Source organism: Poecilia reticulata, chromosome 12 (genome assembly GCF_904066995.2).
Source record: "Poecilia reticulata chromosome 12, P_reticulata-male-v2, whole genome shotgun sequence".
Lineage (NCBI taxonomy): Eukaryota > Metazoa > Chordata > Actinopteri > Cyprinodontiformes > Poeciliidae > Poecilia > Poecilia reticulata.
In genome coordinates this window covers 3067132-3085764 of record NC_088841.1, presented here as the reverse complement: position 1 = coordinate 3085764, position 18633 = coordinate 3067132, and the positions used below count along the sequence as shown (strand labels likewise).

At 37.5% G+C, this 18633-nt stretch overlaps 1 protein-coding gene across 4 annotated transcripts in view; it reads right to left on the bottom strand.

Moving 5' to 3' along the window:
- sez6l (seizure related 6 homolog (mouse)-like) overlaps positions 1-18633 on the bottom strand; it is an 81027-nt gene that overhangs the window by 23036 nt on the left and 39358 nt on the right. For all 4 annotated transcript variants that reach the window (XM_081613406.1, XM_081613403.1, XM_081613404.1 and 1 more), the window contains exon 2: positions 1484-1930. In XM_081613406.1, the coding sequence (XP_081469532.1) occupies positions 1484-1930 (447 nt within the window). The remainder of the gene's footprint in view (positions 1-1483; positions 1931-18633) is intronic.

The following is an 18633-nucleotide window of genomic DNA, read 5'->3' as shown; positions in this document are numbered from 1 at the left end:
AGCTTAAAATAGAATCACCAATAATTGGTCTACTTAAAACTTTGAAATATGGACTTTAATAATTTTATTCAGTTACGATTTGATTGAAAACCTTGAATATGAAACAGCTTCAGCGTGTAGAAAGATTTATCAACATTGGTAGTTTGTTTATATTTGACTGAAGCAGAAAAAATGATACATATTTAGTTATTTTTTTCCTCAAAGGTTGACTGAGAAGACCATCAATTTCCCTAAGCACTTCTAATTGGCTGATCAGGCCCTCATGACAACTCCTTCTCCAGAAGCTGTCGGCTCACGGTGCTGAGTTCAGGGACTGACCACAATCACTGGGTCAGATGAGGTTGCAACAAATGTTTCTGGTTGAACGTTGTTTTATTTTTCAGTGAGAATGAATGAAAGTTCCCCTCAGATAGTTTACATACATTTCATGTGGATTAGTGCAGAGTAATGCACACTTACATCTACATGTCATGAAAACTGAGGAAATGTAGTATTTTCCTCCAACTGAGGTTTTCCCATCATGCATTATTGTATGAGGATAAATGTTGTTCAGTTTCATCATTTAGGTTTAAACAATAAAAGATTCAAATTATGAAACTACACTGGGTTTGATGCTCCTTGAGTTTAAAGAAAAAACACTGAACTTAGTGTGTTTTGGTGAGTTTTCCTCTCAGTTTGATGATCAATTTGACATATCAGAATTCAAGGCTTTAATCTGATAGACAATTAGTAACTATTAATTTTGAGAACTATGCTAAATTTTCTGGTTTCTTTAAGCATCTAACAAAAATATACAACAGGATAGGGGGAGAATTATCATTTGGACTGAATTTAGACAGATTTTAATACTGATTATGTCACTGATTCTTAATGTTTGGTAGTATATATTATTTTAGCACTTAAACTAGTACATTTTAGATATTTTTGTAGTATGAAAAAGCAAATTTTGGTTTGAAAGCAAATAATCCAAGAAGAAAGTGACTGATAGTTTACTTTCATGGTTAAAAAAGGTCATATTTCTCTACAAACTGAACCAAAACGCCATATTAAAAGCACAAGATTTAAATAGCGGACCTCTTAATGTAAGTAGTAAAGGTTAGCTATGCTCAGATGATAATAACAGAATAAAACAGCTTTTTAGGTTTAGAAGGGCACTGGAGATATTACTGTCTTTCTTTCAAAAGGAAATTCAAACTGACACTTCATAGGAAAACCAACATTGAAAGAATGAAAGAAAATTGTGTTCAAAAACATTTTCAGATACCCACGGTATTTATTGTTGCAAAAATATCATTTAACTTCAAACGGTGTCTTTTGTCCTGAGTCTCTTCCATGTTCTTAAGGTTTGCTGGGCTAATAAATAGCGCACAAATTGCTGCAACACAAACATTCAGATGCAACATTTTCCAAAACTTGAAAGAAGAAAAAATATAATTTCATTTAAGTATTTCAGACAGAATGTCAGTTTAACTATGACACATACTTGATAAAGGCGTTTCAGTGTCCACGTCTGGTACAGTGGTTATTTCCGCCTCTGGCTCAGGTGTGTGTGTCCTTGTGTGAGGCAGCTGAGAGTGTGTGTCTGTGGACGGCAGTTGGCTTGGACGGCTGCCCTGGCCAGACGCTGCAGCTGATGCTGGGGACTTTGCCCTTGTCGGTAATCCCTCGCTTTGATGCTCCTGGGAGTTGCTTCCATGGACGGAGTTGACACTGAGTCCTCTGCCCAGGAGAGGAAGCAGATTCTGGGGCAGCGCAGAGGGGACGACCTCCCCTTTCTTGGAGAAGAGGCGTCCTCTTTGGGCCAGCACAGAGTGCAGGAAACCTCCTGCTGCGAGGCTGGAAGTTTTACCTTTAGATCCGTCTTCCCTTATGCCGGCTGTTGTCAACACTGGAGACTGAATTGAGAGAGGGACTGTGGGGACTTCTTTATCTGAGAAGAAAAGGAAATCAAAGGCTGAGGACAAGTGGCAAGACAGGAAATAACTAAAATGCCTTAAAGAGTAAGGTCTGATGTCCGGTGTCTCTCCTGGTGGAGACGAAACAGAGCAACGCGTCCAGCTAGCTGCTCAAACTTGCTGGTCAAACTTGTTGGCATCCATCTGGATTATGGGAAATGAAGGAATTTGTCATGAGAAATGTATGCAATTAGTAATCTGTGGAACATTTAAGAACATGCAACAAAGTGCTCAATGCTAAAGGAAGTCCTAGAAAGCTCTAGAATGCTAAAGAATGTTCTAGAAAGGTAAAGATAGATCTACAATTCTAAAGGAAGGTTTAGAAGACCAAAGAAAGCTATTGATGGCTAAGGAATGTTCTCGTAGGCTAAAGGAATATTAGAACCTTCTTTAGCCTAGAAAAGGATTAAACATGTTCAAGAATAATCATATTTTGGTTTGTCTTTAAGCAGATGAATCTTCCCAGGCTGTCCCTCAACACAAGGGAAGCCATTAGAAAGCCTGTTTCTAGTTTGGCACAAGTCACAGAAAGTGCTGTAATCAAATCAGACATAAAAGTACTCTTTTTGTTCAACGATCAAAACTTTAAAGAAGGCATAAATCTAACGTGACATATAACACTGAACACTCCCATCCCCACAGTAAGAACATGATGTAGTGGGAACGCTTTTCTTGGCAGAGACAAGGAAATCTAATCCAGGTGATATGAAGATGGATGGAACCAAATACAAAGCATTCTCTGATATAAAACCTGTAAGAGGAGGAAAATACTCGAGTCAGAGGACAGGACGGCAACAGAACATACATCCAGGGTTACAAAAGAATAGTTTAGATCACAGCAATTCCACCAGGGTGGCCCAGTTAAAGTCCAGACCTCTATCCAATTAAGAACACGTGGCCAAAACTTAAAAACACATATTAACAGAAGCATCCAATCTAAGGAAGATGGAGCAATGTTGCAAAGAAGAACGGGCTAAAATGTCCGTCTGTACAAAGCTGGTAGAGAAATACCTCAGAGGATGCATAATGGTAACAAAAGCAGGTTTTAAAAGTACTGGGCAATCATTGTACCATTTTTATTAATTTCCTAAATATATACCAATTTGTGTTCACAAACATCCAATAAAACACACTGCAGTTTGTGGCTGAAATCATGCAAAAAAATCAAAAGGTTTAAGCTGGTTGAAACTTTTCATAAATGATGCCATGTATACAGACAGAGCAGCCAGAGCCTAGATGAGCTTTACTCCACATTCAACACACACTGATTATACACACAGACACACAAACACACACACAGCGCAGCACGGAAACCAGGCAGTAGAGCATGACAGGAGTCAACCCCACGTGTGGGAGCAAGAAGGTGCAAAAAAAAAATACGAAAAAGAAAAGCATAGACAGGGAAACCGCTCTGCCATGCATTCTAAAATGCCATCTCCAGCAGCTTGGTTCAAAACAGCACACAGCAGCATTTACACACACACACACACACACACACACACACACACACACACACACACACACACACACACACACACACACACACACACACACACACGCACACGCCCGCACACACACACACACCCACACACGCACACACAAACCTCCTGTATGTACGCATTCACACACACCCCGCGTCTTTTCTCTCACCCTTTCAACAACAAACAGCAGGCTTCCTTAAAATGGAGGAAGGCTTTTAAAAGGTTGGAGTCGTCGAGTTTTACACAATTCATAAACTCCATTAAGACCTCCAGAAGCTCTCTCCATGTCGCTTTAAAATAGATGCAGTGAAAGGTTTTTGAGCTGTCAACAAGAGTTTTTTCTGTCCCTTTACATCTTGAGATATACATAAAAAAACAACTTTGGACCTGTTCGTTAATGTAAAAAAAAGCATATGTAAGAGTATATGTAAAGCCCAATGAGTTCTCTTTGCCGCTTCAACTTCCAATCGTTTAAAGAAGCATAGAAGCAAAACCAAAAACACAGCTTCAAGAAATTTCTATAGAGGAAACATCAGCATAGAAATCCTAAACTAGATCCTCTCAGATCCCACAGACCCATTAGTGTGAATGAATACTGGTGATTCTAATAACTAATTTTCTGCCTTGAGTTTCTTTCCATTACAAATGTGTGCAAATCTTTGTCTATTTCAGCAGAAACTTCTAATCAGCTATACTCTTCCTCCTCACCCTGATACTGTAACCATGTAGATGAGTTGGTAGATAACATCCATTCTAAAATTTAAAGTATCATTGCTCCCATTAATGTGAAGGTTCTGTCTGTTAGGAACAAAGTCTCCATGGAGATATGTGCAAACAGATCAGCAAGACGACTTTGTTGAACGTAAACTAAACTAAACTAAAACTCAACTACACATTTATTATGAAATTTATAAAGGAAGACTGCGTAGCTAACCACACGAAAACATGCAAGGGAACTGTTCTTAGCAGAAATCATAAACGAAAACATTAACAATATTTGAGTTTTATCAGCAGCAGTCAACAGGCTCACAAACCCTCCAGTGATGGAACCACCTGCAGTCAAACCTGACATGAATTTGCCAACTTCTTTGCAGAGAAAACTTTTTTAAAAATCAGAGGGTTAATCAACACTACATCCATTACAAGAGCCATGCCCAAATTAGACTTTTATAAAATAAAATTATTTTAACCACTGAACAGCTTAGCATCATCACCTGCTGTTGTATCATAATTCAGACATGGTGCTAATCCTCATCATCTATCAGCCAATCAGAGGAGAAATCGATGTCTTATTCAGTGTTAGAGCGACAAGCCCCGCCTACTTGGGAGCAGCTACATATGAGGCATTTTGGGGGATACTTTGCCGCTATCATTTTATTGACTTTTTTCTCCATTTTAAGAATGGAGTTACTAACTCGAGCTGATCATCAGAGAGTAGGTCTGTCTGATGAGTGAAGCCTAATCATTGTGGACAGAGCGTCTGTCAGTTAAGTGATGTTATTATTGGGTCAATCCTGCAACATCTGAGTAGATCTCAGCATAAATCTTGCACCATATGTGCCTCACATATGGTGTTTGTGGGTTGTGATACCTCTGATGTGGAATTCTTTGACATTCCTTTTAACAACCAAAAAAAAAAAAAAAAAAACATTAGCCGGCTCACTTAGCTTCAGATCAAATGGTGCATGTTACAGAATCAGTTGCGAGAGAGGGAGATGCAGGAGCATTATTTACCAAAGCAGCTTATTTCCCTACGCCTATGAAACGTTAGGCCAATTAATGAAAGCGTGATGGCGGTTTTCTTTCAACGCACGACGTGCCTCTGATGTGCAGAGGCAAGAAACAGGCGCACCTATTAATACTCGTCCTCTACTTCCACACAATGCCGGATTACACGACTTTGTTACCCAGCTTTATGATGGCAGAACATTTTCAGAAAAAGTTCTGACACTTTTTTTGTGAGTTCTCTTCATTGCTTAGCTTTATCTGGGATTCTGCTCCTTTTTCACAGATCCACAACTCACAATTCCTCTGAGTGACACCATTCTGACTCCTGAAAATATTTGAAGTGCTCATCTGATCTTCGTTCCAAAGCAATCCTGAAATCAGTTTAATAAAATATATATGTTTTATTATTGATATTAAGACTAGTTAGTCAGTCTCCAATTAATCTTGGATCAAGACAATTTGAGTCTGGAAAACCTGGAACCTGATTCCTGAATCTACAACCTTTTGGCAGTTAAATTACAAACTCAAGGCCCAGGGGCCAAATCTGGCACACCATAGGGTTTTAAGTCATAAAATCAACAGATCCCCTCTTTTTTTTCTCTGATTTTACTGCAAATTTTTCTGAAAATTGACCAAGACCATTGGGTTTAAGTGACTGCCGCCTCAGCGATGTCAAGTGATTCATAAGGTGATTAATAAAAAGTCACATTAGCACAAATATCGTGAAAAATTCCTTATAAATATTTAGAAATTGGCACCAAAAAATCTCTGATTTTGATTGCAAAAAAACAATCACAAAATCCTGGATGGACTGATCAATGTGAAAAGATGTTCAATATTATTAAATGCTGAAACAAACAGCTGTTTATTAATATTTTCACAGCTTACTGGGTTTTATCAATATATTCTGGCACAACCGGCCCTTTAAGGACTTTCAGATTTTTGATGTGGCCCAAAAAGAAAATGAGTTTGACGCCCTGCTTTAAAGGCTGATAAGCAATACCTTCTCCGATAATTAGACTTTTATCAGTTTAGACTCAATATTATGCATATATCTCAACCGGGTATAAAAACAGTTTTAATAAACCATTAAAAATTCAAAATGTCTACATCACTGGACCCATAAGGAGGCTATGCAAACTGCTGACTGGAGCTGTAATCTCTTTGCTAAGCAGTTTGATTCTGACTACAGAGAAGCCATTTAGAAAAGCTCGACTGGGTCCATCTCATCCATTTTTATCTTTATTGCCAGCTTTCCCTTCTTCCTGAAAAATGAGATCTCAGATCACCTTTTATTGTAACTAACAAGCAGATCTAATGTTTTTCATGATTTATCCCTCTAAGGTCAGAGGACGCTCAAATCAGCGAGCATTTTTCTCTTTGTTGCTTTAAATCTGGATGTTAGACTTAAACAATGGCTGATGTTAATGTCTTTAGACAAATACAACATTTAGATTTAGTGCTTTCACAGTGCTGGTGATGAATGGTGTTTGAAGCAGGAATTATTGCCTCAAAAAGTCATTTTCTGAAAAAATTCTGCATTATGATACAACCCTGCATGTGTTAGTGACATCAGAATTATGTCATAATATTATTAGATCACAATAAATGTTACAAAAATAAAGACAAAGCGTAAGGAGGATTACATCATAGTGTGATGGGAATAAAGTGATAATATGAGACAAAAAAAGTCATAAAATATGAGAGAAAAGTTTGATGACCATAAAGTTGTATTATGTGAAAAAACTCATATGAGTAAAGTATTAATAAGAGGAAAAAAGGCATAATAATATAAGTATAAATTCATAGTATAAATATCATGAGCAGAAAGTCAGAATATTACAAGAATTAAGTCATAAGAAAGTAAGGCAGACTAACATGAGAATAAACTCATAATGTCCCCAAAGTAAAAAAATATGAGAATAAACTAAATATATTACCAGAATAAATTCATAATATCAGTAGAATGAATTAGTAATTAAAATAATTAAAATGTGGACAGTTAAACATCTTGTAACAGTCCACATTGGTTTTGGTATATTTTTACTCATCGGACATGTTTAATCTTTTAGTTTCATCAAATTATCATCAGTATCAGGACTTTGAACAACTTGAGTCTATTTAAAGACGAGCCGGTCAGGACAGATGACATTTTGCTCATTAAAACCACTTTTTCTAGTAATTTTACAACTTTCTTCTGGTACGTTTGTGTCTTTATTCTGACGTTGGTCTCTTTGTGTCTTTATTCTGACGTTTTTCGTTCATTTATTTATTTATTTATTTTTTAAACACCCCCCATAGTCTGGCCCTTACACTGTCGTAGTTAGCTTTCCAAGATATTGTGATAAAAAAAAGAAAAACATAATAAGAAAGCGCTTCCCTTTCCCACTGTGGGTGAGTCGACCCTGTCAGACTGCGGTGTCAGTTTGTTGCCTGAACTCTACATCTGCGATCTCATTTGCTTTACAGTGCTGACAGAATTTTCTAGGAAGTCATTGGTTGACAATCCTTTAGTCCTTAATTGGTCTCCTGTGTGAGTCCATTTGCATTTACTGAGCCTTTGTTTTGTTGCTACGCTCATCCCAATTACCTTATTTATGGCCATATTTCTGCCTTAGAACCGAGCTAACAATGATGTCTAATGAGAGGGACACACAGACGCAGACAGACAGCGCCGGATGGAGGGCTTGTTTAGACGGAATCAAAACGAGCTTTTAATGTGGTTTTAATATTGTAACGTGCAAAACAAATGAAGCTGCAACATTATTAGACAATAAAAAAGATGGATGCTGCTGCCTTTCCCCCGTGATGCAAAAATGAAGTTTACCGAATGTAGGATTCTTTTTTCTCTCTCTCTCTCTCTCAGACCGATGAGCTTCAGGACGTAACTTCACAATGCAAACAAGGCGAGGCAAGTGTCGATTAATCACGTAGCCTCGGTGACGCGGGACTAACTGGGTTCAGTCATCAGATGAATAATCGAAGCCCAGATGCTGAGCAGCCTCACAGATAGTTAGGAGTTAGATTTTAGTTGGAGTCTTCAAACATTTAGCTGAGATCAAATTAGTGGTGGGAAGAAAAACAACACAGGAATGATGGAGTGTGGTGAAAGAGAAGAGAAGAGTTGTGGGGCACTCTGCTCTCTCAAAAAGTCTGCCAATTAAAAGGCAAAGAGAGAAAAACAATATCAGAAGAGTTTCAGATCTTATTTCAAACCTTTGGATCTCATTAAAATTGCTTTGTTGAACTGATAGCAGCAATCGCAGCCATCAAGCCGAGAGGAAATTAACTCTCTGCTCGCCTTCTAACAAACCGCTCAGGCTGCAGAACTAGAAAGAAGCAGCAACAAATCTGAGATGAGATGATAAGACAAATGCAGCTCTGATTTAAACGTTGAGCAAAAAAAAAAAAAAAAAGACTTCCTATAAATGAATTACCAGAAATATCCACTTCCCAACCGAGAGACATTAAGCTAATAACTTGAGATTGGGAGCAAATTACATCAGACAGCTTGATAGGAAAGGACTACATATATTCACTCTACTACACCTGCATTATTTGCCATGTAGAAATATAATTTCTACATGGCAAACGTCATGAATAACTGTTGTTATTCTGAAAACATCTGCCAGTGCACTTGGCCACATGATGAGCCCGAGTGGAAAGGAAGTTACATGCTGACGGAGCAGAACAAGAGGATCATCTGTTTATCTGTATTATGTAAATTTACATAGTGCTGATTAAGTTGTTTAGTTCCATGACTGCTACGCTATTTATTTTACAAAAAACAATTCAGAAAATTGAATTGAAGTGTAGTCCAAGTCCAAACTATGATCTGCTTGAAGATAATAAAGCTCAATGAGATTTAATTATTTATTTATTAGAAGTGCAAGGAGATGATTTGAGAGGTTTGACTCCTAATCATTTTAAGAAAAACTTATAGCTAACGAAGGTCGGGAGTTATTTCACTTAATTACATAAATCGTAATGAATTTAAAATGTTTTTTCACATAGGTTTCTGGACAGAACCTTGGTGTTCACGTTTCTGGTACGTCTGTAAATGTGACGCACATTCACTAACTACAGTGATGGATGACAATGCTGCTTCTGTGGACTCAATGGGGGTTCATCTTAGCTCCAGTAAACAATCTGATTGGACGCTGGAAAAGACCATTGTGTTCAAGTTGTACTAAAAGGAGCTAGCATAGCAGCGAAGCTATTCTAGCCTAAAATAGCATCTCGGTGCTAACCACGTAGCAACATGTGTCCCCAACACTAATGTCAGCGTCTATATTTCTAAATGATTATCAGGTTGAAAGCTGAATGGGTAGAGCAGCACTTTGCACCAATCTGATAGTTTAATGACATAATTAACAGATTATAAACAACATCTTTCTTGTTGAGCTCATATCTATATTTATTCAATAATTTTGCAGAAGAGGAATTTTTTTATTTAAAATTTTGTTCATTTTGTCCATAAATAGTTTTCAATTTAAACACAATCAATTACAAACCCTGCAATTACCTCGATTAACAATTTTACTCGAGTCCCACGACTAATATTAAGATTTCTGTGGAAACAAAAAGATGCTTCTGTCATCCAGATGAGCAACTGTGCAGACTTGGATTTGATTGAACATCTTTACTAACTTAGATTGTATCAGAGAGGTGAGAGATATTCTCCCAAACTACTGAGGACATCTTGTCTTACAAATTGTGTTCAAGAAGAGGGAGAAAAATAGAAACTCTCTGCACTGCATTGTGCAGATTCTTCCTTTCAGTTACACCAGAGATGCTTCACAATGATAGGATTCTTGTTGTGATGCTACCTATAATGTCCTGGTAAAAGATAGAGGCAGAAATCACATCTGTGTTTGATCTTGTGAGGAAGTGAATGCCTTTTTTTTTTTAATCAAAAGCACCTCTATATGACCAGACCTTGAATGTTGTCAAATGTCACCCATTTCTGGAGGACCTTTTGTTACATTGGCCTTTAATTTCTAAAACTAGATATAATCAGCAACAACAGCATAAAAACATTGCAAAAAACTCTTCACAGTAGTGGCATTTGCATCATGAATGAGATAAAATGTTTGTTAATATTCTGGTAATGTTGAAAAAGAAACACAGTTTCACAACTATGCTGTTTGAATTAAAGAAGAAACATAATTAAAATCACATGTGAATAAGTCTGTTCACATAAGTCATTAAAAAACATGCTGTGCCGTGATCTTCCTACCACTTCCTGTTATTTTCTTCATTGATCATGTGACTGGTGTGATGAAAAAAAGTCTTTCCTTTGCAGTTTTGCGGAATACACCAATTGCGATACGGCCAAATAGAAACATCTCATCCCAGCGCCAAAACATTTTATCGAAAAACACATTTTTGCAAAATTGGCGTGTTTCCATTGAGCAAATTTATTTTTGAAATGTCAAATTGCGCAATTTTATGGTCAATGGAAACACAGCTAATAAACATCTGACTTAGTTAGCAAATATGAATTGACAGAGGATAAAAATGAAGAACCGCATCAGTCCATCAGGGACCATACAACATTGCTTCCAGCGTTTTGCTCCTTGAAGTGGCTGGTGATTATTAATTTATTCTGCTGCTAAATCCCATTGATAAAGTGAAACCCCCACAGGGCTTAACAACAGGTTTATCTGCTGTTATGCCACGTTTTGTGAAAGCTGCAACAAGCAACCTGCACTTTAACTCAAGAACCAAAAAAAGCTTCTCTGTTGCAAGAGAAGCTGATTCCACTGATATTCCCTGTCGGTGGTTCTGGACTGAAACCGATCCGGGGAGATTTTCGTTTTATTGCTTAGCTGTTGAGTCATCTCTCTCATCAGGAACGAGCGGTTACCCTTCTGGGACGCTTCATCCAGGAGTTTTTTCAGAGCTGTTCGCAGGTAGACATTTGAAAACCAAACACCATTTCATGCTTCATTATCCTGAAGGCATCAGCAGACTGTTCCCTGTAGTTCCTTTCTGATGCACTACATGAACAAGTCATTCACATGAACAGCAGTATTTCTATAATGTTGTTTCAACCCAGACACACGGACATGGACGGATGATTTACAGCCGCTCTGTTTGGACGTGTCACACAGCAGATGTCAATGTGTGACCTTCAGCACCGACGTCTGTATCCTCCATGGTGGAAAACCTGCTCTTCCTTTTAAGACCGTATTACATCTGGACACTGTTTCCCTTTAAAATCCATTTTATTGAACCTAGCGGTGGGACTTGATTGAAAATTTTAAATCGAGTTATTTGCAGGGTCTGTAAGTAATTAATCACAATTAATTGCATTTTAATCAAAAACCGTTTTCAGGAAGCCCTGATCCTTCCTTAGAAATGTGGACTGTGGATGCTGACATGTTTAGCATTGGGATGCTACTTTAGGCCTGAATAGCTTCACTGATAGGCTAACTACCTTTAGCACAACCTGAACACAACTGTTCCAGTATCCAATCCGATTATTTTTTCTAGCAGAAATTAACCCTCAGTGAGCCTGGAGAAGCAGCTTCAGGGTCCATCGTTGCTGTTAGAGGATGTTGGTTGTGCATCAGATTTATGGGCATACCAGAAACGTGCAATACAAACGGTCCAACTACAGTTCTAATATTCAATAAATTTGAATATGACTTCCAATGAGGCAACCTGTAAGCATGCTTTTAATTAAGCTCACCTTTAAATGTTAAAAATGTTTTTATTGGCCTGCTGAAATATTCAAATCCAAATGTCATGTTTTCATTAGCTGTCAGTGGAATATCTTCATATTTAACAGAAATAAAGGTCTGAAAACATCAATCTCAGTGTAAATGTGTTTCACTTAGTGAACTGAGTTCCTGAAAATAATGTGATTTTCAACGATATTGTAATTTATTGAGCAAGTATATATGTAGCATATACACACATATGTTTGGTATAAAAACGTCACACACAGGCGTACGGTGGTGGTAGAATCACGCTCTGAGTTAACAGCTGGAAGTGTAGCAATGATATGAATAAAGCCATGAACAGTTCAAAATACCAGACAGAAAGGTATGCTAAGATGCTTCAATTTAAGATGGATTTAATTTTTCAGCAGCAAAATGACAAAAAATTATTTACCAAATCAAAGGAAAATAATTGCTACACCAGTAAGGTTTTTAAAGTTTTGGGACAACCTATGCAAAGTCCAGAACTAAATCCAATAGTGTAAAAGTCCCAAAGGGGAAGCTGATAGAGCAGATCATCCACCAACAAAAACTGAAGGTTAAAATATAATCAGAAATGTTATTTGTCCATTGTAAATGTTTGTTTTCAGTTCAATAAGCATAGCTTCAGAAAAACCTTTGATGGTGTCTTTTTTTTTTTTTACCTCTGAAAAATACAATGTTATGTTTTTCTTCCGTTGGTGTGTTTATACCATTGGTAATGACCAGAAGCAGTGCATTAAAAGGTAGATAAAAAAAGAAGGAACATGTACCAGTGATTATAGTCAGGAAGGTCAAGTTGATTTCAGGACATCAGTCGGATTTTAAGACATTTTAATTCATTCTGGAAGTCCAAAAACAGCCTGCATGCTGGCAGCAATAACAAAATGCCCAACTGCTGCGCAGCATCATTAGGGCGGCTCAGTTTGTTGTGTGGCCCTAATGAAAGAAGTCTAAAAGAAGGGACAACAAAAGCCTCTCATTAAGATTCCACCTGACCAGCCCACCTTCTTCTTGTTAGTCAGAAACAACAAGAGCCACATTTCTACTTTAGCTTCTAATTCTAAATGTGCGTAAAGGCTACAAAACAGTTAAGATGTCAAATTGAGGAAAACATTTATTTTTGCCTTATATCTTTCTCACTTCTGACAGATACAAAGCTCCAAGTCTATGAGCTGTCACATCAAAATGGAAACCCTTAAGTTTCCATTTTGAAATGAAACCCTTAAGTTTCCATTTTGAAACTTAAGATGACATGTGCAGCAGTGAATCACCCCTGGCATTGAAAGGTGCTTTGTTTTTATCTATCAGCAGCCAAAGTGCTACACATGTTGGTCAGACAGAGATGAATGACAGGTCAATCAGAGATGCGTTTTCTGCTAGCGCCCTACAAGTCAGAGGGAACGCACATATATTTCAGATGGTAGGTAAAATAAAAAACTAAATCATATGATCTCGTCATAAGACGTAAGGATAGGGCTATGTCTAAAGCATTTGTCTGTTCCACAACATAATATCATAATATGTTACTCAGGTAAAAGGTGTGCAAAGCATCCCAGGATTTCTGCAGACACGTTGCATGTTTCCTTTTACGTATATCCGGAAATTTAGCGCATGGAGGGCAAAAAGAAGATTCCTTTACTTGCCGCATTAGAGAGATTCAGTTAACAGAAAGCAACCTGGAAATGTCGGAATTATTCACTCAGCACCGTGAGCCACGTTGAGGAGAAAATAATGCAGAGAAAATGTTAAAGAACAAATCAAAGCCACCCACATGCTTTTTTATCGCTCTCCGTGTTGACAACGCCACACATAGAGCCATTGCCATGGCAACTGACTGACAACAGTTCCACTAGTGTAACAGAGTTAAAGACCAAAAATCACGAAAAATGTTTCCCACACAATGAGCAGGACATTCAATCCTTTACAGTTTAATGTTTTCAAGATTGATGTTTATTATGTAATTATTAATAAGTGATCATCTGAACAGACCAGTGGTTGATTAGCTACTTAGTTACATCTACTGTGCTGATGATGAGTCGGTGCCAAAAAAAACAACAAAAAAACATCTCATCCTGGTGAAAAATCTAACAAAAAATGTCAGGTATTGTTGCTGTGTTGCCGTTAAGCAAATTTATTTATTTTTTATTCTATTTTGTGCAATTTTAGCTGCTGTCTTCAGAAGCTGTACTAACAACAGCAACAATGACAATTTGTTGTATAAATGAAATTCTTATCTATCATGTTTAAAGTACAGTGGAAAATATGCTAATGTCAAAAGTCACTACAATAGCTGCTACTAGATACAAATCTGCATCATATGCTGTCCTACGTTGTCCTGGGTGTTTGAATAATGTCCCTCCTAAGACACTCCTCAGAGGTTTTCCTGAACACAGTGCATTATGCATTATTTGCAGCATTTTCTTGAAAATCCACAACAACTTTAAGCAGATGAGATGCAAGCAATAAAGTGATTAAAAAAAAGTAGCTGGAATTTTTATATATTCCAGCTTTCCTCCCTTGACTCGTCTTAAAGAGAAAAGCAGCAGCGACACAGAACTTCCAGACAGGTTCACAAAACGTTTCAACTGGTTCACTGTGATTGTCAACTAAATAAAACAGGAATGCAATCATGACAGTCTGGTTTCACAAAAATGCCATGAGATAAGAATACATATTCTCAAAACAGCAAGTGGCAATCAGTGTCTATTGTTGAGGAGAGCATTACATGGTGATAAATTCACCTATTTCCCCAAACCAGACTGATATGACATTTCCTGATCTCTCTATTCAGCTTATCGGGGCATTTCTGTGAAGCTTATTACTCCCTTCTAAGATGGTGAGAATGATAGCATGGCAGCTACATTTCTCTCTCTCAGTGGAGCAGATTATAATTCTTTAGAACACTGGGTCAGAAGTTGATCTTGATCAGTCTGGATGTGGAGGTTTTACAGCTTCTAACTTCTTCCACTGGGCCTGCTTGCATCATGACGTCCCTGAAGTTCATTATTCTCTATTATTCTGATTCAGGAGTGCCTTATTCCAGCAGCGCACAACCCGAACATGCAGCTTAATCACATCTTTCAAGTGGTTATTGGACCATTTGGGCGACTGTTAAATTTCCATCTTGATTTCTGTCAAATAACAAACTGTAAGGAGATTGTTTTAGCGCATTATTGGAGTATAGTTTTATGGACTTCCTGACTGGTTCTGACTCAGAATGCACAGTGATAGAAATAAAGCTGAAAATCACTACATGTCAGACAGATCTCACCACCCACTTTATCTCCCACTCTTTTTTTTTTTTTAATCAAAGCAGAATAACAAAAAGACACGCAGCTTTTCTCATTCTGTCAGCGGCTCTGACTATGTTGTTTGAAACTAAACCTTTTAAATCACATCCACATTGTGAACCTTCCAAACAACCATCCATTGTAAACAGTCTGGGCTGGAAGCTGAGAAGAAGCTGGCAACAATAAAATGATTGAGCAATGAAAACCTGCGTGTGCAGCTTCATTTGAGCCGTGAAAAGAACACAACACAACACAACACAACCCGAACAACATCCATTTAGAGACTCAAACAACGACAGGACGCTCACTCTGGGTTCAACTGTGCTGTAAAAACATTAACAGGGTTTTTAACTGGACGGCTCCCAAAATGTGTACTATAAGTTCAGAATATTCAAATGTTTGAGTTTTGTAAGCATTAAACAAAATGTAGCAATCTTAACAAAACAACACTTAATCTGACCCTGGGAGTTTTTAAATGAAGTACAATGTAAAACATGCATTTATTACAAAAACATTCAAAGTCTTTCGTCCCTCCCCCAAAACCTGAAGCCCTGGGCTACTGCCCCGTCAGCCCCTCCGAAAGTCTGGCACTTCTATAGGTTGTAAATCTCCTAATTCATTGACTTATCTTTTAATTAACCATTGAATTTATTATCCAAAATCAGCTGAAGAGTGAAACTTTCCAACGGTAGTCAGTTCTGAAAAGCTTAAAGTCTTAATGAAAAATATGTTGTTAAAATTCTGTAGATAAAGAGTAAACAGTGTTAGAAAAGGCGCCGCATTGAGGAAGAACCTCTTACAGTGTTTTGAATCGGCACCATGAGGTTACAAAGGCTCTGCTTGAGTGTAGATCATTTAGATCATGTGGATCATGTGGATCACACACATTGCTTTCCACTGTTGGAGGAAAGCAATGTGTTTACTTCACCAAGCGGATGAAGTTGTGACGGGAAGGGAAGATCCAACTCCAGGGTCGGCTTCATTTCTCTGCCACTCCGACACAATGAGCCACGCGAACAAAAAGATTTCAGTGGGACGATGAAAACGAACTCCTCTACGGTTCTGTGTGTCTTCAGGGATTCTGTTAAAAACGGAAAAATCACAATCTTTTTGTTCTCTTTGTTACTTCCCTTAATTTGTATTCTAAAAGCTGGTGGCTGTTTAAAGAGTTTTATCAGAGCTGAGACTGGCAGCAACAGTATCGGGAACACATTCTCTGTCGACCAAGTCTGTTCTCCATGGAGATGCACACAGTGATAAACACACACAAACACACACATACTGGGTGATGGGGGGTTGGCTGTCTGAATGCTGCCTGGCTATCGTAGCTTCCTGCTGCAGTAATGTGCAGGTCAGGCATCACACCAGGTGTGTGAATAATATCAGCTTTTACGAGTAAACAGAATTCTGTTCCAGTAATTTGGATTAAATCCAAATTTATTTCACTTTAGATGCCATTTTGAGTTCTGAGATTAATAATTTAGTATTTGAATTATTAATCATGTTAGAATTTCTTTTATTCAAACTAAATGAACGGAGCTAAGCACAGAGCAGTCCTGAAAGAAAAGACAATTTAAGGGCTTTTTTTTTTCTAGCAAATTTGTTTAAGTCAGTTATGCATTACTTATGCATTAAAATACATTCATATTTTTAGTTTTAATGTCACGTTTGAAAAACCTTGAAAGAGCATTAACACTTTTTCAGACCACAGCAGGTAGACTGGATATAAAATAAAGGATTTTAAATATCAGGGCACGATAATCATATACATGTGGACAAAACTGTCTGTACTCTTGCTTATGACAGAAAAAAAGAATATTACAGAAACAACTCAGACAGACAAACTTATTTACTGACAACCAATGAAATGAGACATTATGGTTCAACATAATCAAATTTAAAAACAAACTAAAAGAAACAAACTTATCCTGGCTTAGTGTTTATTGAGATTTTTGGCACACAATATAGTTATAAATGTTATTAAATTTCTTGTTTAGTTTCAGATTACTCATAAGAAAGTTCAAAACAGCCAAAGTGTTTTTTTTTTTTGTTTTTTAATGTTCATGATTTTCAAACTAGACATGCAGTCAAAGGTTGAATAAAACTTCCAAAAGTCCACATTATTTGAAGTTGGGAGTTTAAGATAGTTCTGTTCACATGGAACATCTTAAATATGCTGGAGATTCATCAGAAGAATGGATTTCAAACAGCTTTAAAAACAATTACACTGAATGATTTGTCTCACTTCTATATTGCGTTATATTGATCATGTATGTTTTCTGTATGTGTTGACATATGAAGGAAATATCTTTCTCTAGAATGACTCAAAATATAAGAAAAAACTGAGTTTTTGTTATATTTTAGATAGTTTGCATTTTGTTTTAATCTTACTTTTAAATACAGTTTTCTTGCTCTTGTCTTGTTTTGTTTCATTGAATTGTACAGGACTTTGGTCAGCTTCTGTTATAATGTACTGTATTAATAAATTGACATTGACATTTTTTGACCAGGTTTGTTTCATTGGTTATTTTTTAAATAAATCTGTTGAAACACAATTTAAAAGCAATCTCTAATTTCTATTGGTTAATTTTCATAAAATGTTTTCTTATTCATTACTTTTGTCAGTTTTGAGGTATTTCAGTGACCACTGTGATTATTATAATTTTTTGGTCTTTAACAGAGGAGCACCAACAATTTTGTCCATGTGTGCATATAGTAATATTACTGATAACAACTGTTAGGTAGTTATTGTTTTTTTTTGTAAACAAAGTGGAGGATTGTTCAGCTGCAGTAATAATCCAGCATTTGGGATATTAAATGCAGCAGAATCACAAATGGAGGTGCTGGGAATGAACACTGCACTGGTTTAATGATTTACTCAATGCTGACACCCCCACCCCACTCACACACACACACACACACACACACACACACACACACACACACACACACACACACACACACACACACACACACACACACACACACACACACACCCCAGTCAATGTTATCTTTAAATTGTTGCTTGAATTGCAGAGTGGGTCAGCGGGTGAAATGACCTGAAACTGAAAGCAGAGCAGCGATCGAACCGACCGCTGAGCAGCACGCATGCATGCAGCTCCCTCTGACAGGCCGAACCTGCAGCCTCAGACACAACACACACACACACACACACACACACACACACACACACACACACACACACACACACACAACCACACACACACACACACACACACACACACACACACACACACACACACCCACACACGCATACACACTGCACACATGCTCATTAGCAGCACTGTTGTTTCAGCTTGTTGTGTATGCAAAAAAATGTCACACCCATAAAGCCTCATTAAAGTTAATGATCCTCTCAAGTTCGGATGAACATTTTGAAAAGTTCCCAGCATCAAAGTAAAAAGATAATGACTCTTAATATCTGGTGCTTGTAAGGTTTGACTACCAT